This window comes from Oenanthe melanoleuca, chromosome 2 (genome assembly GCF_029582105.1).
Source record: "Oenanthe melanoleuca isolate GR-GAL-2019-014 chromosome 2, OMel1.0, whole genome shotgun sequence".
Taxonomy (NCBI): Eukaryota; Metazoa; Chordata; class Aves; order Passeriformes; family Muscicapidae; genus Oenanthe; species Oenanthe melanoleuca.
The window spans coordinates 138770390-138793602 of record NC_079335.1 but is presented as its reverse complement, the minus strand read 5'-3'; the positions used below and the strand labels follow the sequence as shown (position 1 = coordinate 138793602).

General features: G+C 38.5%; 1 protein-coding gene across 4 annotated transcripts in view; it reads right to left on the bottom strand.

Moving 5' to 3' along the window:
- DIP2C (disco interacting protein 2 homolog C) overlaps nucleotides 1-23213 on the bottom strand; it is a 306400-nt gene that overhangs the window by 65561 nt on the left and 217626 nt on the right. For all 4 annotated transcript variants that reach the window (XM_056484528.1, XM_056484530.1, XM_056484527.1 and 1 more), the window contains 9 exons: nucleotides 13458-13581; nucleotides 12738-12847; nucleotides 11299-11401; nucleotides 10884-10948; nucleotides 9008-9101; nucleotides 8780-8899; nucleotides 7824-7938; nucleotides 3854-3993; nucleotides 2157-2293 (listed from right to left, as the gene is read on the bottom strand). In XM_056484528.1, the coding sequence (XP_056340503.1) occupies nucleotides 2157-2293; nucleotides 3854-3993; nucleotides 7824-7938; nucleotides 8780-8899; nucleotides 9008-9101; nucleotides 10884-10948; nucleotides 11299-11401; nucleotides 12738-12847; nucleotides 13458-13581 (1008 nt within the window). The remainder of the gene's footprint in view (nucleotides 1-2156; nucleotides 2294-3853; nucleotides 3994-7823; nucleotides 7939-8779; nucleotides 8900-9007; nucleotides 9102-10883; nucleotides 10949-11298; nucleotides 11402-12737; nucleotides 12848-13457; nucleotides 13582-23213) is intronic.

The following is a 23213-nucleotide window of genomic DNA, read 5'->3' as shown; positions in this document are numbered from 1 at the left end:
TATATACAGAGATCAGGCTGCAAAGTATTTCAGGCATTTCTCTCGGATGGCTATTCTGAAACAAAGTAAATAGGTCACTGGTGATGCTCCTTATCCTTCACTCACCATTAAAGGAGTGTCAGGAAACTCCAACATTCGTGTTTACCCAAGTTCCAGCAAATTCAATCCCACTCTGTTTACCATACAAGTTTTCTGTACCTGTGAGTCTGTAAATCATTTATGACCTTAAAAACATGTACAAATCAACATCAACAGTATTAAATAAAAACCCATGCTGAGCACACTGCTAACCCAAGGTGCTGTGTTTAGGTAAACTGAGAGCTTAAATCATGAACATTTCAGCAGAGGCTTTTTCCAATACCTCATGCCCATTTCCAGCACAGTGTAAGAAACAGGCAGGCTAGAAGTAAAGTTATTTTAAGGTGCAGCACATTAATGACTCTTTCATCTGACCACATTTTCATTTAAGGTCAATTAAGTTCTCAGAATACTGTTGATAATGTCTTCTGTAGCACACCTGGAAGCAAAAATACAGCCCTATAGGGCACTTCTCCAAATGTCTGAACACCAGACATACATGACTTCCACAGACAGATTCCTATGGCTTTCTCTATCCTAATTAGCACAGTGTTATCCTTTTGGCATGAGAGCCACTCTGAGCTGCATTCTGGCACAACTACACTTCCCTGCAGTCATTTCTTTAAACTGAAATAGTCTAAATGCAAAAAGACAATGGCAAGTAGAAGACCAAGCCTATATAGTGTTCTTGAAGGCTCATCTAAAAAGAAAGGTCAAATTCTGCTGCCAGACGCCCATGGGTGACTATTATTGAACAGATTTAATCCTTATATATCCTTGCCCATAATTCATTTCAGGAACACTTTGACACTCTAATGCTCTAAAACTCTTTGACATTCTAATACCTGCGACATGAATTACACACTAAAACAGAATACAGATCCAGTTGGAGAGGACACTTAAGAACATGCTTAACTTTAAAATAGAGTGGTCCTGCTCACTCAATGGCAGTTTATTTGCTTAGCATTAGGAGTAAGTCTAAATCAGTCTAAATATGCTGTTAAACTGCTGACAGTTATGAATTATGAATGATACCACAATTACAGCAAGTACTACAAAATGAACATAAGAACCTTTCTACTCTGAAGTATGTAAAATACAGGATGATCACTCACACTGGGTATTGCCAATTGTACTTGCAGCATAAAAATCAGTTATCAACAAATTTCAGATCACAGTAGCCTAGTAGGATTCCTGATTTCAACAGTAGGATGTAGAATCATATCCACTTGTCTCCATTAACTGTATAATGTGCAGTGTTTACAATATTCAGCTCTGCATTTTGCATGAGATATGAGACATTAGTCTATTAAAAGTGGTAATAACAGAGAATTTTTAAAGGGAAACCTAAATGTGTTTGTGTTAATTTCTGCCATAAATAATAAACAAGAAAATAATTACAGCTTAAAAGTAATTTTCTTTTCACTTTTTCTCTAATTTGTTCAACCTTTCACACTGTCTTCAGCAGAAGTTAACGATAAAAAGTGAGCAGGTACTACAGAGCTATCAATACAGCTGTGTGCACTAGGTCAGAAAAGAGATTCCACAAAGCCAAAAGGCTTTCACCTAATTCAAACAAAACCAGGAGACTAAACAGGAAAAGGTTTCTCTGTTCTTCAGATACCTCTCTTGAAGACTACATCTGTTAGGATTCTGTTAAATACAGAACCTATCTTAATGCTCAAAGCGCATGGGAAATGTTGAAAACTGCTTTCTAGAGATACCAAGCAGCTTTCTTACTGATTGCAATCATCAAATTCTGCACACAGACTTATACAACAATATCTTTTGAACTTGGTCTTTCTTATCCCTTTCCTTCTGATTTTTTCAGTTCCTGGTATCTTATTGGTATATTGAAGTAGAAGCTCTTCAGAGCAAAAACTAAACTCACATAAAGATCTACTATTGCACTTAATGAAATAGCTTCAGATTATCTGGCTAGAATACAGTGTCCAAGCCACAAGCATTGATTAATATTGCTCTTCTTACACTCTTAATATCAATGCTTCGTGTCAAATATTACCTTGAAACAGAAAAAGTTCAAAAGGAATGATTTTATGTATTTTTTGTCCACTTACCTCAAAAGTATTTTTGGTCATGCCCGAGAGTCCATAATATGATGTACCCGTTGCAATAGCACATACACAAAGTTCTCCTATTTCATCTGTTTTACAGAGCTGAGGAATTCCATCTGGCTTCACTGAACACATTATAGCTAGAGGGAGAAGAAAGGAATTCAAAAGATATTATAAAATGAACCACAGAATAACATAAAGGCTCATGGTGGAGATGACATAAACAATCAAATTATATGTAGACTAATGTCTAATAATGAGTTTCTTGAACATTACTGTGTTCAACATTATCGTGGCTTTCTATTAGGAATGCAAGGATCTTTAGGTAAACTCAGTCTTTACATTGATAACAATACCAATTTGTCCTGCTCTCTGAAACTGCAGTTCATCTGTAATATTGCTATGAAATGTGATTGTGCTCCCAGCTTTGCATACTGAACACCAGATTTGCCTCAGTCAGCAAAAAATGAAATACCTTAATGGAGCACTTGGTAATTACTATACAGCCAGGGAGGCAGGCAACCAGGAAATCCACCTCTGAGAAAGTAGCAAGTAACACCATATGAAAGATCAAGGTATTCCAGCAGACTAATACGGTTGTTTTACTGAGAATCTATCAGAGCTCAGACTGCCTCTGTCTGGTCTTACAGGCCTGCAGAGACAGCAGGAGCTAAACAGGAGAGATTAGAAAACACTGGTCTGAGAAAGAAGCAAATTTTATGTGTAACCATTTGAACAAGAACCAGGAATGCTGCTTTAGCTATAATCTCCGGAGTTGGAGTACAGCATTGGTAGGTTTTTTTACTTGCGAAGAAGATATGATGATCAAGGGAAAGAAGAGAGGAATCAACACATCTTTTAAATAAAGTGTACAAAATCTTGAACAACCTTTCACTCAGGATAAAGCAGAGTATGCATTTTCATTAAATTTATCAGAACCTAATACAAAGCACAGGATGGCATCTCTATTACAATACCTTGTATGACAACTATTAAACAACAACCAACCACATCTTCCTATATTTTAAGTTGTACAACTGAAATTTTGTAAGACACATGTTTTATTGCTGTGGTCCATAACAAGCATTTTCTTATGAAAAAATACAGTATTAGGCTTTTCTAGTATCCATAGCATCTTATCTAAAATGTAGCTGTCTTATGAAAAGTGTTATTTTCCTCTTCAGAAGCACTGGCTTCAGTTTGAATTTATCAACACGAACTTTTCAGTCATATCTCATCTATCAAGTAACTGGATGATAGCACAAGACCTTTGGAAAAACGTTCTGCAAGCTTTCAGATAGCAGTTCCATTGATCCTTAGCATAGCCTATGAAAACTTTCCCTACTGAAACCTTTTGTCTTGGTTGGACTTACGGATGTTTATAGCCACAGTACTTTAACTTCCTTATTTTCTCTACCAACACATCACAACCGAGGAGCAGATGTTCTGATGTGCTGGCAGATTGTTTAATATGTGCTGCTAATGCAAGCACAGACAGACACTGAGGTAAATGCAGACAAGAAATCTCAGGATTTCCAAACCATGATATTTTGTAAGGTAATGCTTTTGGACTAAAATGTTTTCAAGGAGCCTTTAATTCCAAAGCTTTTATTCCAGCAACAAAGCACGCTCACCTGCAACTTTCTATTGCCAATTACTTAAACTGATGAATCATAACAAGTTCAAAGGAAGTTTCTCACCTCCTGGCATCACTAAGCCAACATCCTGGACAGTCAGGACAGAGAGCTTTTCCTCCGAGTCCACTCGAATCACTCCGTAAGTGAGACCATGCATGGACAGAACTCCTCTTCCTGGCGGCTGGTTGCTGTCGTCTGTTGGCCTACAAACATGGATTAGAGCAACAGAGCACCATCAGGCAGGTGTAAACATTCACTTGTGCTTAAAGCACTACTATTGCAAATTCTCCTCTGTTTCAAGAGTTTAAAATTTCCCCTTTCCCTCTCCCCTGTTAGGTCTGATAAAATCCTGTTTTCCAGTCATGTCTGAGTAATTACATTTTTTATCTCTCTCATTCAGTACCCACCCACATATGTGGAGCTGCTGAGGTGCAAGTAACCCCTAACATATACCCAAAACAGCCTGTATTTAATTTTCAGAAAAATTTATAAAGTTTGCCTTACCACCCAAGTAAAGAGCTTTTAACTCATTTTTAAAATACTAAAAGATGGTGCAGATGTGGAAGGAATCTGCTCTAGAAATACTTGGAACTGATCAGTAAATAAATTGATAAATTCTATATGTTCTATATATTCTATTCTAGTTTGAGGCAACCTGGCATAGATTTACTGTCAAGTATCTGTGGAAGACACAAGGACTTTACCATCTTCTTTTTAGTGCATATAATTGAATTCTTCCCATTCTAATTTACCACCTGAAAATTAAAACAAATTACACCTTCATCAGTCATGGTCAAAGTGTTGTGGATGCAGCCTCTCGGTAACGCCTCAGTTTGCTCAGATTCATCACCTACATGCTGTAAAATCCCACAGCATCAGCACAAGATGCCTGCCAGCTTGTTTCTGTATAAAACCACCTGCTGCACCACTGGATACAATTATACCTATGGAGAATGTGCCTTGAGTAAATGAGTGTTGAGTATGCAAGTTTCCAAGTCAGGGGAATTTGTCAGAGCTTTTCATGTCTGGAAGGACTCTCCCACTTCCTGCATTCTAAAATGCAAAACTGGAAGGTGATGTGCTGCTGATTTGAATTCAGATTATGCATTCATGAAGAGCAGACTCCAGCTCTTTTCAGGATGGATCAAACAGCCAATTTTTAGCTCACAATTTTGCATTTTTCCCAAATACTCCATCATAACACAACTATTTTTTTAAACAGATAATGTCCTTTGATGTGACATTTCTCCTCTGCTGTGCTTGAAATACTAGATGGGCCTCAGCCAGTCCTGCTCATGTAAGCCTTGCCCTGATAGGCTCTATAAATTTCAATTAATAGGTTTTACGAGCCATATTTCTCAAGTGACATTGTCAACAAAGAAGGATGTGAGCACACTTGAAAATGCATTAGAGCATAACAAATGGTGCTAGTAAACAAGCACCTGTGATAAATAACATTCCCATCATGTAAAAGGAACTTTCAGTGACATTATTGATCAACTTTCTCTCATCCCTGCTCCCCAAAACATTTTTGTCTCATGAGAAGAAAGGTCTCCTGCAGGCTTCTCAAAGACTTCCAGAAGTAGAGGCCATCTGGACTTTCATCACATCCATTTTCTTGCACTACTTATCACACAAAGCATTTTGAGAGCAGCTCCTACTACCATGTACAGATACAATCAATTTGACCATGGCTTTTTGCCAGCCACTTAAATGGGAAAAAAGCCTGTCCTTAAACTTTTGCATTCCCATAAGCAAGTGGGTTCAGACTAATATGCAATAAACCAAAGGGGAACAACATGAATTATTTGCATTACACAATTCTTTGAGTATTAGGCTTTGTGATTCAGCTCTAAGGCTGAAGTATCTCTAGTCTATTACTGCCTTTTTCTAAACTGTAAGGTTATTTCAACTAAGAACTGGTTTTGTTACTCTTCCTTGTAGGAAGTTCAATAAAAACACACCATAGATTTTGAAAGAGTCAGAGCATTAGCAGGGAGCCCTCTGGATCTCTGCTCTGCAGGGAGTCATTTTAATGCATACTTCAGCAGTAACTCTCTGGAAATTGTATGATAATGACTTTACTGTCAGTGGAGATGGCTTGAACAAAATGAAAAATACTACATCTCCCAAGTTCATCTAGCATTATCCTACCATTAAACAGAGTTCAAATAAAAGGAGATGTGTTCAGTAACACTCACCACAGTAAGAACTGCTCTGTAATTACACAGCCATGCACTGAAGATAAAAATGCCTATTTTTTTATTTTGATTTATCCACAATGTTATGTGCTAATAATTTTTTTTTTTTGTAAAGTCTCAATGCTAGTTAATTTAGAAATGAAATTTTAGTGCTTCAGAGAGCTACAGGCACATAGCTTATGTCTAGAAAGGACACACCAGCCATGCCATTATGAAGTTCTCCCACTGCATAACCTGTGATTTGGGCCAAAATTTTCCAGGGTCAGCCCAGGAAATTAAAAACCTGCTCAGTGCTCAGCTAAGCAATGTCTGCTGTCCATTCACTTCCTCTCTGAACTTACAGAGAAGAATTCATTCCAAGGGAGGAAAGGCCTGCACAGTCAATGACAGGGAAACCCATCTAAGGGTAAGCCACTTGGTACTTTTTGTATAAAGCTGTGAACAGGCTGGTGGAGCTGAATGAAGGGCTCTCTGAAATCCCATAGTTCACAGAAAGACAACTAACCTGGACAGGGTAAGTCCCTGATGGATTGCCTTCAGATGTTCTAAACTAATAATGAGGTGGCTGAAAATCAACCACATTCTTGGCCTCATGTCCTTTTTCCTGTAAATGTTCTGCTGGAAAGCTAATTGAAAATCTAGTTAAATTTCATTTGGACGGTGTATTTAGGAATTTGTGGCAGGAAGTATTTCACTTAATGCTATTTTAGTGCTTTACACGTTTACACTGCATGTCCTAACGTGAAACAATTATAATTGACTGCAGAAACATGAATTTAAAAACAAAGTGCTTACTGTTCAGAGTGCATTTTTTTGAAAACTCTGCCAAAATGACAATACTTACACCATTTACTGTGTGCTACAGCACTCCTGCCAGGATACTGCTGCTAGAGTAAAGTCTTAAGAGAGGCTGAGAGTGCTTAGGGGCTCAGCCTGGAGAAAAGGAGGCTCAGAGGGGACCTTGTCACTCCCTACCACCCCCTGAAAGGAGGCTGCAGCCAGGTCAGTCTCTTCTCCCAAGTAACATGTGACAGGACAAGAAGAAATGGCCTCAAGTTGTGCCAGGGGAGGTTTAGATTGGATATTAGGAAAAATTTCTTCACCCAAAGGGTCATGAAGCATTGGAACAGGCTGCTCAGGGAAAAGGCTGAGACACCATCCTTGGTATTTAAAAGATGTTTGGAAGTGACACTCAGGAACACACTTTAGTGAAGGCTTTGCAGTGCTGGGTTAATGGTTGGATTCAATGATCTTAAAGGTCCTTTCCAACTTGAACAACCTTGTGATTGTATATACATAAAGCTTAACAGTTTTAGTAACATTTAGCAGTTCTAGTGGAATTTATCTATTTTATTTCTAGTCACAAATCCCTCAAAGAATATTTTCAAATGATCTGAGAATCTGTGAATGGTTAAAAAGTGCCTGTCAGCCAAAAACAACCTACAGAATGTAATAATTCTCTCTAAACAGAGTACTTAAGAATATGATTTTCCTCAATGGCAATTCCACTTAATTCTCTCATTTTAATTAATTTTATGCTTACAATGGCATTTTTACATTTTTATTTACAGAATTTTCTTTTGCATTTCAACTTATTTAATTTAAAATTAGATAAAATTACAGCAATGGGAGCCATAAAGTATTCTGAAGTTAAATCATTACCATTAAAATTCTTCTTGTATATCTTCCTTGGACATAAACAAACTGCAAGCTATACATATCATATAGAAGTTAAGTATGCAGATTCATATTTAAATAATTTTTTCTTCTCCTTTTTCAAATTACCACATATTCACATTCAGTGGGTCTATTTTCACTGCTGTAACACGTACCTTCGAATAGCCACAGTGAGAGCTTCTGGTGAACTAGCACAGGGACAAATGACCTCCTGCCTTAGACCTTTACTTTGGAAGACATTGAGAAATGCATCACAGGAAGAAATGGACCCTGGGATAAAGGAAAAAAAAATCAAAGGAGAAAAAAAAATTATTTCTGAAGTGATGCTATTCAAATTGCAAATTTGCTGTTTGAAATATAGGCTTTTCAGGACAAATAATTTAAAAAGGATTCATGTCCATTGGGAAAAACATCATAGCTGCTACAACTATATATATATATGGAGCTGTGTATATGCATACAAGGAATAAAGATTAATTTTTGAGCATGAAATCTTTTCATTATGCTTACATAGAAAAAGCCATTACTGCTAGATTTACAGTATCAATTTCATTGCAGTGTTCTTTTTTAGGATGAGGAAAATTAAGGATTTAATTCAGAAATTCCAAACAAACTACTACAACCAGCAGAACACCTGTATGCTGGTATCTTAAATAACACAGAGAAACAGCTCATGCTGTTAATTGTCATGAATTGATTCAGATGTGTTTCTCTAGAGTAGCATAAGTATTCCCCTAAAATTCTCAATTACTTTTGCACCTGAAAACTATCATTCAGAGGAAATGTTCTGGTATTTTCTATAGCTTAAGGTCTTCATTGCTTCAACTTTTATAGGGACAGTATTTATACATTACTGTGATGTTAAACAAAACTGGATTTACTGCAACTTACGTTATATGGAATATCAAGTTTGTTTCAGGATGAGCTAAAGAAAAATATACTTTGAAAAAAATCCCATATTGATTACTCTTTCCATAAATGTCACACAGCTTGTAGTAGACAAACTGCATATTTGGCAAATATTTTAGCTAAGATGGCTGAAGATTAAAGCTTTAAATGCAAGAGAGAAACCCCTTTCTGTTCCGTCCTGTACTGGAGCAGCAGAGCTTACATGGGTTTGCACCATCAGCCACGATCAGCATCCTCAGGGAGGAGAGGTTGATGTCCCTCTGGTCCCGATGTGCCACCAACGCCCAGTGCATGTCTCTGGACTTCACACAGGCAACTTTTGCTGCAACAACAATGAAAACATTACATATAAAAGGTAGACAGCTGTGTTAGCAATTTGCACTTTTGATTTTGACTGTCAAGCAGACTTTTGTACATTTTTGTTCCTTACCTTTGTATTGACAGACTTTTTGTATCCATGACAGTGGATTCACTTTCATTAAGGAGTATGGAATACTTATGACATGCATCATGTTCATGACACTCTGAAATCAGAAAGATAAAAGGGGTTTTATACAAAAATTGAGACAACTATCTTATTGTGTAATGGGCAGGGACATCTGTGCAAATCACTCTGTGCTTATTTCATTTTCAGTGCTGGCATTCATTTTTTCTATCTAGCTACCTACATTAAGATGAAATAGACACCCATCTTCCAATACTTTAATTAAGGATTAAGGATTTAGACTAATCAGATCATAACTTTTATGCAGCATTAAAAAGAAACATTTTCTTTTGATTCATACTTGAAGAGGTTCACTCTAAACAGAAAAAAAAGATTTAAAATTGAGTGAACCCCCATGTTTGCTATGGAGTTAAATATTATCCCTAAGCCTGATAAACTGGCATATATATTAATACTGTGCTAAAAAGGACAAAAGCTAGGTATCTGTCTATGGAAACCCATTTCTGGGAAGACTAAAAGCTACCAATGGTAGTGGGGCACAAATTATTTAAAAGACAGGAGACAAAGAAATTGAAATCCTAGACTAAACAGAAATCAATTTATTTTAACAGAAAATAAATGAAGGAGCTTTTAATCCCTCTCCAGATGAGCTAATTCCAGTATTTTCAACAAGGTCATGAAAAGTTCCAGGAAGTTTAGAAAAAGCAGCTGAGTGAAACCAATGACAAATCCAAAGCTGATCTCTCAGTCTGATCCCATCAATTGCATCAGTGATTTCTCAGTGTTAAACAAACAGCCTGTAAATGAGCTGCTGCTTTACTTCTGTTAGCATTTAGAAATATCTCCTGAGGGCAACACACCTCCCCTCATAACAGCTCAGGTTAAATACAGTATTTGTTTTGGAAAACCTAGGTTTAAGAAAGGTTAAGTGTCCCAGGGGATTAGTCATCTAAAAACTTGGAGAACTGCAAAAGATAGTTCTCCTTTCAGTCTGGCACAAGTATAGGTACAGGAAAACAGGCAAGTACTGAAAAAAAAGTTCAGAATAAGATTAATAGCAAAGGGAGGCACAGAAAAGCTCTATTAGACACTTGCTTCCAACCAGTGATAAAGATGGGTCTTTAACATGAAATACTTATGAGTGTTAAGCCTAATTGTTTCTGCTTCAGAAATGTTATTACTGTACTTTGATAGTAAGAACAGTATAATACTGCACAGGAAAAAAATATCAGATTACTGGGAATCCCCAAAATCATGGGACCCCCTAAACAATGACTCTTCAAGACTTGACATGTGTTCTTAAAATGATCATGAATAGTAAACATTTTGTCAGTCACTGATTGCAACAGCACCTTAAGAAGTAATCCTTAAAAATATGCCAGTTGTCTCCCATGTCAATTGAGGAAGACATTCAACCATCAAGTAGAAAATTAATGCAACTTAAAGTATTGGGAATATTTAGTGTTAGCAAAAACATCTGATGGTGGGAGTATTGACAGGGAAGCTAGTCAGGGGCAGTAGAACTATGTCACTGGATCATATCCCTACAGAAGGAAGTACTGATTTGCTTTGTTTCTGCTATAAACTTTGATCTCAAAATCACATATTGGTGAGGTAACATGATAAGAACAGGATCACAGTACTTGACATGATACATAAAAATACACTGACATCTTTACCATGCTCATTATGGGTAAGTGCACTAGGAGAAGATCATGGGTTTAAATTGTATTTATTTTGCTTTCAAAGCAGAAAAAAATGTATTAGAAGAAACTGTGGGACATCCCAGCTTGTGACAGCACTAAGCATATTAGGTTAGTTTATTTTCAAATACTCAGAGAGAATAAAAAAACATACTTACTGTAAGAATTCCATGCCACAAACCAACATCCTTTTTGAAATCTAGTACATTCACAATTGTTTCAGCTGTCCAACAAAAGCAAAGCAGAATTTATTTTTTAGAACATGGCATTGACCCAAGGCAAACCCACTCAAAGGAAGGAAGCCTCAGTATAACATGACTGATGACCTCAAAGGTTAACTTTCAAAGCAAATCTCCACTGCAGGATTTATATTGGTTAAGACATTATTTGTACCTCTCCTACGGATAATTTAAACATGAACATATTTCCTGAAACAAATGAAAAAAAATCATATTTTATAATCCAGAAGCCTTTGACACCAAACTGAATAAAACATAATATAGGAAACTGATGAGAAAAAATTCCAATCTCCACTTGATTTTAAGGATGATGCAAGGGGAGTGCACTCCGTACCTTCTGTGTATCCACATGCCTGGGTCAGAGCTTGGCAGTGTGTCAGCAGTGCAATCCTTGTCACAGTTACCCCAAGCACACTTCCATCTTTACATGTTTTGTACTAAAAAGAAACAAGCAGGGAAAGTCAATGTGAAATAATTGCCCTATTTTCATTATTTAATAGTTGTGTTTAAAATGTTTCCTCTGCAGGTGAATGATGGACACATCTAATGACTCTATTTTAAGAAGGCAGCAGTACTGGGGAGTCTTGGAGGCAATTCTTTGTTAAAAGGCAATTTTTTTTTCAGATAGGCTTTCTCTTTTGACTAAAGATTCCCAGGTTTGGTATCTGAAATCCATGTGTTGTTTGGAAACAGGCATTATGGAAACATAATTCTAGCAATTCTGATCATGTCAGTGACTAGTGGGCTGGCTAGATTTAGCAGAGAATAACCTAGTTCAGTCTGTTCAGTGTTTACATGTTAGATTCTATAGGCCAACCACTAAACCCCAGCTTCTCCCTTCTGCATGTTACAAGGCATGTGATAAGAGCTGACTGCAGATCCTTGCTGGGTCTGTGATAATAATCTATATATCTATACAGTCTGAAAGACATAAGCTCTTTGATCAGAAGAATATGAGACTCATGAAAAAGCAGCAGAGAAGAGGTGGGAGGCCATTGCTGATTATTGAAATAATTTTTGTAACTTTACATAAGTGCCTGAGAACTATCAGTGGCAGATAATAAATTAAACATTTATCTTTCTCCATGATGAATATAATCAGCAAGATTGAGAGTGAAGATATCTCTGCTTCTCTATCCCAGTGTCCTGACTGCACAAAGCCAGGAAACACCTTTGGTCCATTCACTTTACTTAGTCCCTTTGAAGAATCATTGAAATTCAATATTAACACCACTGAATTCAAAGCATTTGAGTTTATGCAGAAAGGGGAGAAAATGATGGGAAAAAAAGGGAGAAAAATTAAATTCAACAGCATTGCTAACTTTCTCTTCCTGATGCTGTTCTGTTGCAGGGAGTGTGACTCATAAAGCAGTGACAGGCAAGCATTTGAACAAGAAATTCTTTCTCTTTCAAAGGGTCTGAATGTTCTGATAAGAGAACTGAAGCTTCACTGTGAACCTTGGATCTATCCATCCCAAGGCTAGTGGGCAAGCCCACACTGAACAGAATCAAGACTGCTCAAGGCAAATGTAATATAACACTGCAGCAACCACATTAAAAAGTTAATGTTAGAAACACCCAAAATACAATTTAACATCCCATGGACTTTTTTTAAATCAGTATTGGTCGAATTTATTAGAAAGCATTACTTATTAACAAGCTAAACCAGGATGTTCTCTGCTTCTGTGACTACTGAATGAATGATGGTGTTTACCTAATCCAGAAGTGCCATATGTAATGATTCAAGGAGAAGATGCATCTTCATTAACTCACCTCAATGTAAGCTGTGTCATTGTTGGCATCCTTGATGTGTGGGAACCAGTCACGAGGTGGCTTGGAGAGGTGTTTAGATTCTGTGACAAACCACAGCAGTTTTGGCCAGCCTGAGGTACAAACAAAAGCCAGCTTTTATTGAGTTTCTGCTGGATAAGACAAGACAAAAGCCTTCCCTGCCAGAGTTTTGTTCTTGAAAAGTCTGTGTCACCATTACCTTAACATTGCTTCCTCTGAACCTCAGTGGAGTATGGGAAAGAAGACATTGCAGAACTGCTTTCCTAACACAGCTACTGAGGTCTGTTTAGGCAGTCCCTGGGAGAAAGGCTGGGCAGTTCAAGCTGTTATTGACCAGAGTAGTTTCATCAACACTTCCCTGTCAGAAGTTACTGTCACTACACTTCACTACAGGAGTGAATTGCATGACTACTTCTCATTTACTACAGTCCTAAGTCTGGTGGTTTAATTTTTGTGGCCACAGATGGTTTTAGCATCCTGGCTGAGCCAGCAGAGGACTGCATTGGGAGCACTGGTGCTGCTCTCCATGCATGAGGCTGCCACAGCCATCACTGCCAGCAGTGACACACAGGACAGCAGTGTCCCAGCTGCTCCTGTGGCATGTGTTTCATCACAGGCCTGACCCTCACCCACAGCCACTAAACAAGTGCAGTTTGTTGTACTAAATGACCAGTGAGAGACACTAAACTAGGGCTAGATTACCTTTAAACTGTGGTATCTCCCCTGTGGGGCTCTTAGGCAGTCCTTTATGGCATGCATCGCTGGTCAAGGCCACAGTAACTCCACAGCTTCCAAGCAAAAAGCCTATTTGTTGACTTCCTGCATCCTAAGAGATGACAAAATACACAGAATTGATTAGGAGTGATTAGAGGCTGAAAGCTTTTTTGTCCTTGGGTACATTATCTTGAGAGGAAAACAGTTTCTTTCCTTTAAATTGATTTCCTTTTAGGTGACTATCAAAACTCATCTGTACATTGACAAAGGAATTCCACAAGCTAGATATCCTCTTGTCTGTAGCAGCATAAATCATAATGATAGTGGAAGCCATCAGATGGCATCTGCTCTTGCATGTCCTCAGAAATGACAAGTGGATGGAGGAATGCCTGATCTGACAGAGGTCTGCTCCATCCAGAGGGATCCCTGGAGAAATGACCAGACAGGGCCCTCATAAAGTTCACCTAAGGCAAATTCAAAGTCCTGCAGCTGTGGAGGAACAAACTCTGTGCCAAAATGGTCCAGAGAGCAGCTTTTTGGTAAAGAACCTGGGGGTCCTGGTGGACAGCAAGCTGAGTGTGAACCAGCAATGTGCCCGGGCACTCCTACGGCATCCTGAGCCATAGGAGGCAAAGCTCTGCCAGCAGGTTGAGGGAGGTGATCCTTCCCCTCAGCACCAGTCAGGCACATCTGCAGTGCTGGGACCAGCTCTGGGCTTCCAAGCAGAAGACACAGAGCTACTGGAGAGAGGCAGCAAAGGGCCACTATGATAACTAAGGGACTGGAGCATCTCCTTGAGGAAAGAGTGAGAGCTGGGACTGCTCAGCCTGGAGAAAAGAATGTTTAGGGAGAGATCTAATCAATGTGTACAAACACCTGAAGGGACGGTGTGAGGAAGATGAAGCCAAGTTTTTTCCTTACTTTGCCCAGCAATGGGACCAGAGGCAATGGACACAAACAAACAGAGGAGGTTCCCTCTGACAATCAGGAAGCACCTTTTTACTGGGAGGGTGACTGGCACAAAGCACCTAAAGAGGCTGGAGAGTTTCCATACTTGGAGATATCCAAAAGCTACCATGGATATAGTCCTGGGGACCCTGTTTGAGCAGGGAAGCAGGACTAGGTCACCTTCAAACATCTCTGCCAACCTCAACCATTCTGTGATTTTTTGACAATTCTAGGAAATAATATGGATTACAGATGCTTCCACATGGAGAAAGCTTTCAACCATTAAGATGTTATGATGGGTGTACAGTAGTGAGTTTCCCTATTTATGCTGATCTAATGTGATTTGTCAATAACCATTTCATTGCATAGTTACAGGCACGTTTCAGGAGCACTACATACAGTCAAGTGCCCATTAGAGTAAGCTCATTACATTTTACTTTCATCAAGGGGATAGAAGCAGTGAGATTAAGTCATGTAATGATTTCCTAGTCTAGGCCATAGCTGTTCTTTAGGAGATGCTGTGCTTCTACAGCATTATGTCTGCTTTATGTATAGTGTCTTATCATTACTCTTTTATGAACATCTATCCACCAGGCTCTTCAACAGAGCAAAGCCCTACATGTAAATGCCAATAGAAATATTAACCCTTTCTTCACAGAATTATTCTACTGAAAACCACCTAAAGAGACTCAAATCAAATTAAAGTATCCTTCAAATCAACCATAGAGCACACTCAACCATGAAAACAACCAGAAATATTAAACAGTTGCCTTAATCTATTGATTTATTCAAAGCAAAATTGTATGATGGAAAGAAAGCCCCAGAGCCTAACTGACTAATTCTTAATGCAATTTTTATGTAGTCAAATAAAACCATCTAAAATGGAGAAGCAATGAGAACAGAGGAAAAGCAAAAGCTTACTTTTCCATACCACCTCAAAATATGTATATGGCAGCAATTATTAGAACTTTGATAGCTGAGCAAGCAGTGTGAGACAATTAATAGATTTGTCAAAGTCTATGCTATATAATTCCTTCTCTCCAGAATTACTGTATTTGCTTTTGCTTGCTGTAGCCAGAATGCTTACAAAACCAGTAAAAAATGAAAAGGTATTTTTTCCAGCAAGGCTTTTTAAACTTAAGCTTGTGTATCATCTTTGCCCATATGAAACCAGACAATGAGAGTATTCTTTGAACAACAGAGAATGGTGTCTCCATGAACACCACTTTGGGGAGCATGTTGTTGGCCCACCACACCTGCACCAGTGGGGCTTCCAGGACTTAATGAGCTTTGTCAAGCTTTAAGTACTGCCCTCACAGACCATCATGTCAGCTGGTCCACATCTCTGTTGCCAAACCTATGGGACAAGCACTTAGCCAGATCTAATCCTGGTTCCACATGAGGATGAAACCTGTCTCTACTCTTGGAGTCTACTCAGAGGAAGGAAATGTGGGTGCCTGAACAGTGCAGGAGGGATGGCTCTCCTGAGGGTGCCTCAGAAGGAATGGAAGGAAGAGGAAGGCTGGAGTGCTCCATGGAGAGCACTACTCCTTGGTCAAGACAGCTTCTGAGACCTGTTACTCTATCATCTAAAAAGGGTGGTCATTAAAATATCAGATTCATACTACCATTGCTCAAAATTTCCCATTAAATGAAATCTAATAAATGCTTACTAATATATGTATGAATTTCTAACTACCAATTTATAAAGGGCATATAAATTTTATAACTGAATGCAACAATGGCATTGATCTCAATTTTAAGTTACAATGTAGCTGTATATCCTATAAAAGACTGCTCCAAATTGTTTCACCACTGTATCAATAAAATGCCAATTCTCAAGCAATGAAATTCCATTTAATGCAGAACCCTGTAAACAGAAATTAACCTAAGAAATTCCATTAAGAAATCTAACATAAGGAAACCAGTGGGAAGTGTGGACCCTCGAGCATCAGAATACCATGGCCCTAGGGGATGCATCAGCCAAGAAATCACCTGACAAACTTTTCTCATAGCAAAACAAAAGAAGAGGAAAAAGAAACTTGTATTAACAGTGTAGAGTTTTTTAGATAATACAAGAAAGAATGATTACGCTTTCCCTCAGTGCCATATCGACCATCTTAGAGGATGTCCACACAAATATTAATCATTCATTTGTAGCAGTTCACACACATACATAGATTTCTTAATACAATGTATGCAGATGTAACAGTTTGCAATAGCAGACTGCTTTATGTCAGGACAACCCAGCTCAAACAGCACTAAAATCTTCACCCTATTCTTTTATGTACAGATACTCTTTCAGTTGTAAGGAAAGCATGACTGAACAATCATGTGATGTAACACTGCCACAGGAGGCTGAAAGAATTTCACCAGGCATGGGCAGTGTGTTTCACAGACTTTCTAGTGCCATACCATGCTTTGACGGCCACACTAAATCCTGCCTTGCAAGACAAAGGCAAATCAAGGTGCTGAAGCAGAGGTGCTGTGAAAGACACTGTTCTCAAGGGCCATAGCAGCTCCAGTTGAGGATTTTGCAGTATGAACCAAATGAAGCTTTCTGGAAGTCTCCTACTTGTTGTCCATCAATTCCACCTTCATTCTCAGTCTCTCACACCTCGTAACTAGTTATCCTTACCTTCTGCCTGCTTCTGTGGCTCCATCCTGACCCAGAATCTAAAACTACTGCAGAGAACAGAGACAAGCAGAAGGGGTCGTCATCCCTTGCCCCATGTAGGCCCTTCTGTGGTAACTAGAGCCTCACAGCAAAACTTGTTTCTAACTACTCAGGTGGTGTTGGGATACTGGACTGACAGCCAGGAGGTGGAAGATCTGAAACCTTTATACATCCTGCACACACACCACAATGTTACTTACACACTCAACCATGTAGACACAACAGTCTTTGCTGCTCCTCAGACCTCAGCATGACAGATTCAGAACCGTGAGAACCCTGGGCAAAACTTCTGTTTGAAAAATAAAGTTTGATCTAAAAGTGCAGTCCTTTGCCAGAGGCTGTCAAAGAACAAAAGGCTACTGACAAAAAAAGGCTACTGACTTTGAGATCAATGATCATTACAGGTTTGACAGACAAACTATTGGCCTGCCTTTTGAGTAATGTGAAACAAATGGTTGCAATGGTGAAAACTACTTTGTAAGCAGCCAAGAGACACAACCAAATAATCTTCTGCCAAATTTCCTCCAATCCTCTTCCCTTCTAAGTAAAATCAATCTTCTATCTGTGAAGGGAATAGATTTTCAGGACACTCTGGTTTGGCAGAAGTGTTACTTGCTGTTTTCGTTATCTTGTACTTGGCAACACCCCACTTGCCATAAACAATTTATTTTGCTGAATGTTGTAGGGGTAGGAGAAACCTCAGGGAATCAGTGGGGACCAGGTGAAACAACTCAACTCAATCCAGTCCCAACTGCAGACAGGGAGAGACTTGCCAGAGATGCTCATTGGCAAATCCTCCACAATTCCCAATCTGAAATAATACATAATGCAGGTGGAAGGCAAAACACAGAGCTGAGATATTGTAGCGTGTTTGAGACCAATTGCCAACTTTGGAACTATCATTTTACATTTCTTGAAGGCACAGCACTTGCTAGTGTATGAAAAATGAGGTGTGCATAGCTTTAGACTATGTCTGCACACACCTAGAGAGATCAATCTTCCAGATTAAGCGAGCTGGAAATCCTCTCTGCTGTAGGCAGCCATTCAAAGTTCTCTAAAGACTTTTATTAAAGGTTCCCTAAAGGTTTTCACCAGTACCTGAAGGCAAATTGTCTTCTTCCTGCTGCAGAGTGATAATTCATTGTCAGGATAAAAAAAGTCCCACGTGTGGTTGCATTTCAGCATGCTGTTAATGTCATTTCTACAATGCTTTGTGAGAGTATCTGTGTGAAGGAAAACAATTATGATCCTGTCTCTGTGAGTGAGAGTGCATGTCCTTATCTAATAAGGAAGGAAGGAAGAGACAGCCCGTGCAAAGGTTGGCCTGATAAAGGTTACTTCTGTTCACTTGCAAATCCCAGACTGCTTTCAAAATGAGAATTATGTGGTGGAGGATCACAGACTGAACTAATCTTGTTTTCTATTACAATGCTTATTTAAGCTCCAGTGCCTTTACCCTAACAAAAATTTGCTGGTAAAGAACAAATAGGGCAATGTCAGATGTAAAAGCCAAGCATCACCAGTTCTGAGCCAAAACTGAAAAAGCATCAAGGAAACTTTATTTTGTTAAAAACATAAAGGCCTTAGTAAAAATTAAACACAGTTCAGACACAATCTTCATAACCAGCTTCAAGATGAAGAAATTAATTGCCTCCTCAGACAACAGCTTTGGTATTGCCTGCAATTTGCATGTGAAATCTGCAACTATGGGCACCTTAATGTCCAAAAATCTTAATAAAAGCAAGACAATTATTATTTTTGCAGTGGGCACTGTATGAAATCTGGTATTTTCTCCAGGAAATGACCATTTCCTAAACTTGAAAATATAATAAGGAAACACAGACTTTAATGGATCCAAGATTCACTGTGGCAAACTGAGCAAACACTTCTTAGTGCTCCACTGCTGAAGTGTATGAAGAGGGATGGACAGGCACAGGGCTTGCAGGGTTTAGTTTGCACCAGGGTCTCAGGTGGGGCTCAGGGAAGAACTTACATTCTTTGGAGGGACTGGAAGACTATATCACTGAAAAGCATTTATAAAACATTTTATACATATTTTAAATCCAGGGATAAAGAAATGCATTGTCAAAAGATGTTCAAAAGCACGTAGAGTGTTTCTGGACCACTACACCTCTGTGATGAGTAAAGCTGAGAGAAAGCAAAGCTCATTTTATCTCAAGCCCTGAAACACTAGGAAAGATGTCAAGGTGTATTTCCTTTGGACTAGAATTCTTCTTTGAAAGAAAGATATGACTGGGACAATTTCACTGTCTTGGAAGAGATATGCCTTCCTGGCTACTGCTGAAGCTTTAATACCATTTCAGGATTTAATAAGAGCTCCTAAAAAACAGTTTTTACCCTGCATGAAGCATCCTTTAAAAAAACCCTTCAAGTGTCCTGGAGTGGGTATCTCCAGATTTCCTATGACAATACACAATTCTTCCAATCATACCGTGAGAGCCAGCATATGGAAAAGTACAGAAATGCCTGCTGGAAGCACACATAGTATTAAATCTAATAGGCTGGGAAATAGCATTTTGAGTGAGACATTAATTTTTACATGCTTTCATGTCACACACACCCTGCTACAAATTCTGCCTATGATAAGGAGGCCATAAAGATCTGTGAGGGATGGATTTCTTCCTATGTTCACAGCATGTGACTGAGCATAACTGTGAATGTGCTTGGAGGACAAAAATGTTATTTTTAGATTAAAACTGATTAGCTCCCTTGACTGTATCAGAGTAGAATAATAATATTTTTCATGGTGCCAATCAAATGGAAAAAAACATTGACCTAAAAAATATAAAGAAATCAAAACCTTGTTTTAAAATCTTTTCATGAGGGACATAGTAAATCACTGTTTGAACTAGAACTCAACATGTTGAAACTCCCATCTCATCTACTTTGACAGCACATTCTATGACACAGTTTGGAATTCAAATCATATCTCACATGCAATGAAAGAGTTTGTAATACTCCAACTTCAGACAAGATTAACATAAGTGGCAGTTCTGAAGGAAGAAATGTTGTATAGGACACATGATTTGCTAATGTTTGGGAAACATAAGCAAATTCTGAGAGAGGGACATCAATCTGAGAGAAGAGCCTGTAAACGAAGGGATGAGGATTAGCTCCAACAATTTTGGGGAGTGTTGATGATAAAGGCATTGCAATGGTATTAAATGCAGAGAAAGGAGGAGAAATAAAAAATTCTGCTTTTTCTATTGTTACAATGAATTCAGAACCCCTGACTGCTGCTTTTAGAATGAAGAGTTGGTTTGAGATTTCAGTTCTTAATTTTAGATTGAATGTCCCAAGTCTAAAGAGCCAAAATCATGCTGCATGAATTCCAATTTCCAATTTTTTCTTTGTAAAACACTAGGAAGCATTCTAGGAATAAAGTTGCAGAATGCTGCATAGCTGCTGGATTTTCAGACAATACATCTCAGATGCCAGGTCACACATGCCCTGAAGTCTGGGAGTATTCTAAGAATTCTGTCAACATAAAGGTGGAATACAGAAGGAAAGAGCAAGGCAAGATGGACCTTCACCTAATAATAAACTGTGAAAAAAATCCTGTCAAAATCTTACAAAAATAACAGTTATCCTACAAAGAAAAGGGAACACACACAAAATCTATATGCTGATAAAGCAAAAGCCTCTGGTCCCATGTGGGTACTGATGTCTGCAGAGTAATTCATAAGGCAAAAGTCTACCTGGCTGTACCAAAAAGTCTACCAGCAGTACCAAAAATTACTGCTCAGTTTTAAAATGTCAGGGACAAAATTCTGCACAGAGCTGTGAAAAGATCTTCTTTATGGAAGTGCAGAACAGTATTAAAGCTGCTAATAAAAACTTTTACTATTAGAAATGGCTGCTAATATAACTACCTGAAATAGCTCATCCTGTATCAGCTTACTATTCAGTAATAATATAATATAATATAATATAATATAATATAATATAATATAATATAATATAATATAATATAATATAGCTGGTCTATTTGCTAGTTCACATCTCTGTCTCCCAGATAGCAACCCAAAAGATGTCCACTGCCAGAATGTACTGAAGCATGCAGAAAAGAGAACAAATGATGGGAAAGCATAAAAGAACAGTCTAGGCCATTGTGTGATGACAGGAATGACATCTTCCCACGGATGCCAGAAGCAATCCACTGCCATCTGACCAGGCAGAACTATTCCTTCTGGGACTACTCAGAACACGATTTTCATCTCATTGTTTCCACTCCAGTTGCCTTTCCATATAAACAAATGCAAAGATATTTGCAATAGTATATGCTGTGAGACTGCATAGCTTTATTTATAGAGTATAGATCATGTTGCTTTTTTAACTGACATCTCTGTTATTGTGTTAATAATTTGATATTTAAACATTGTGGTAATAGATAAACAGTCTGAGTCTGTAGATATTACTTTATATAAATATATATACACACATGTGTAAGTATATATTTATATATCCATATATAGACACATATATGTAAAAAAACAAACACCCAAGAGGTGAAGCCAAATTAGGGTAAGTTATTCATTTGACACAGAGTATTTACTTGGACAGCTGGATTTTATAGTTTACTGGATGGATGTGGTATCAGATGTTCCAAAATAAATCAAATTTACACCTATCAATGTGCTCTAAAATGTCATTAAACCTCAGAAAATAGTAACAGGCAAAGACGTATTAGATTTTTTAACCCTCAAAACCATGTTGCTTCTTTATTTTTTTCAGGGAATGAATGAAGATTTGCCCATTTGAGCACTCTGTAAGATCTTAAAATGTACATATTCTGCTGGCCTTATTTTGTTGATGCATATAAAATCTCTGGTCTTTATCAAAATAATGCACCTTGTTATGCAACTGCCTCAGACTAAATTTACTGCCCTCAGATGTGAAGGCACAAAGAGAGCCCAATGCAAACGTTTCTACTAAAATCACCATCCTCGTTCTCCAGCCATGTCCACCTCTCAGTGCTCTCAAATACAGCATTTTACAAATGAAACAGCATAACCCTACTCCCCAAAGCAGCTGTGGTGGTTGAGGACCCATCCTGTCCCCTTGCATGGCCTTTCCAGCTCACCTGCATCTTTCCTCCAGTCTCAGACAGTGAAGTTGGGCACATCCTGCCTCCTCTTTCCGTTGGTCCTTCCTTCTGCTCAGTGGCTCTCAATTCTGCTCAGCTGGATCATGGTCCCTTGTTGTCTGATCCACTCCCTCCCTCCATCTCTCTCTCCTCCTTCACCAATTTATCAGCTGCTCCTTCCTCCCGCTCCCATCCCTTCTCTTCCTGCCACCTTCTGGTTTCACCATGGCAGGAGCCCACCACAGATGTTGGCCAGGACATGTGTGATTGTAATAGAGAAATGCTGAGGTTAATTCAGCTTCCTAGAGGTGAGGAAGGCTCAAGCAGGTTCATTTAGGAAGGAATCTCCAGATATTTTGAGCTGTTAATTGGCTGTGTGAGATGTCCAAACTGCAAAGGTTTTGTGAGGGCTTACAACCTTGTTTTCATGGCTTTCATTTGAAAGGCAGGGTTCCTGTCCATGAAACAAAGATTGAGCTTCTGCTCCAGAGTACTCTAACACTGGAACATTTCAAAGAAAAGCCCTTGACAACTGAAATACTGAAAATGTGACCATAGCAATACATTTGCTCAGCCCTTTTCTTGGCATCTCATGGCTTCAGTCAACATTTTCCAAAACAATTTACTTCAAAAAGAAAGTTTTTAAAGATTAAAGAACACTTTCTGTGTGGACAAGTCCAGACCAAATAATTAAAGTAAGGTTTTATTAGTACTAGCTAATAAAAGAGCGATTATACAAGGGGTATGTGGGAGCAGCCAGACGTGTAAATTAAGGGGCTATGACCAAAACAACCCTTGCAATTAATAAATACATTTTGCTGTATTTACAGCCTTCAAGGCATACATCCTCAGAAAAAAATGCAAATTCTGCAGAATCTATGTAAGTAACCCAGCTGTGGCTCACCTTCACCACTGATCCAACTCCCCTCACCTCCCCCAGACACTTCTTCCAGCTGGAACTGCTCTATCTGTCTCCTAAAACTTCTCTGGAATACACAGTTGAATCTCTGAA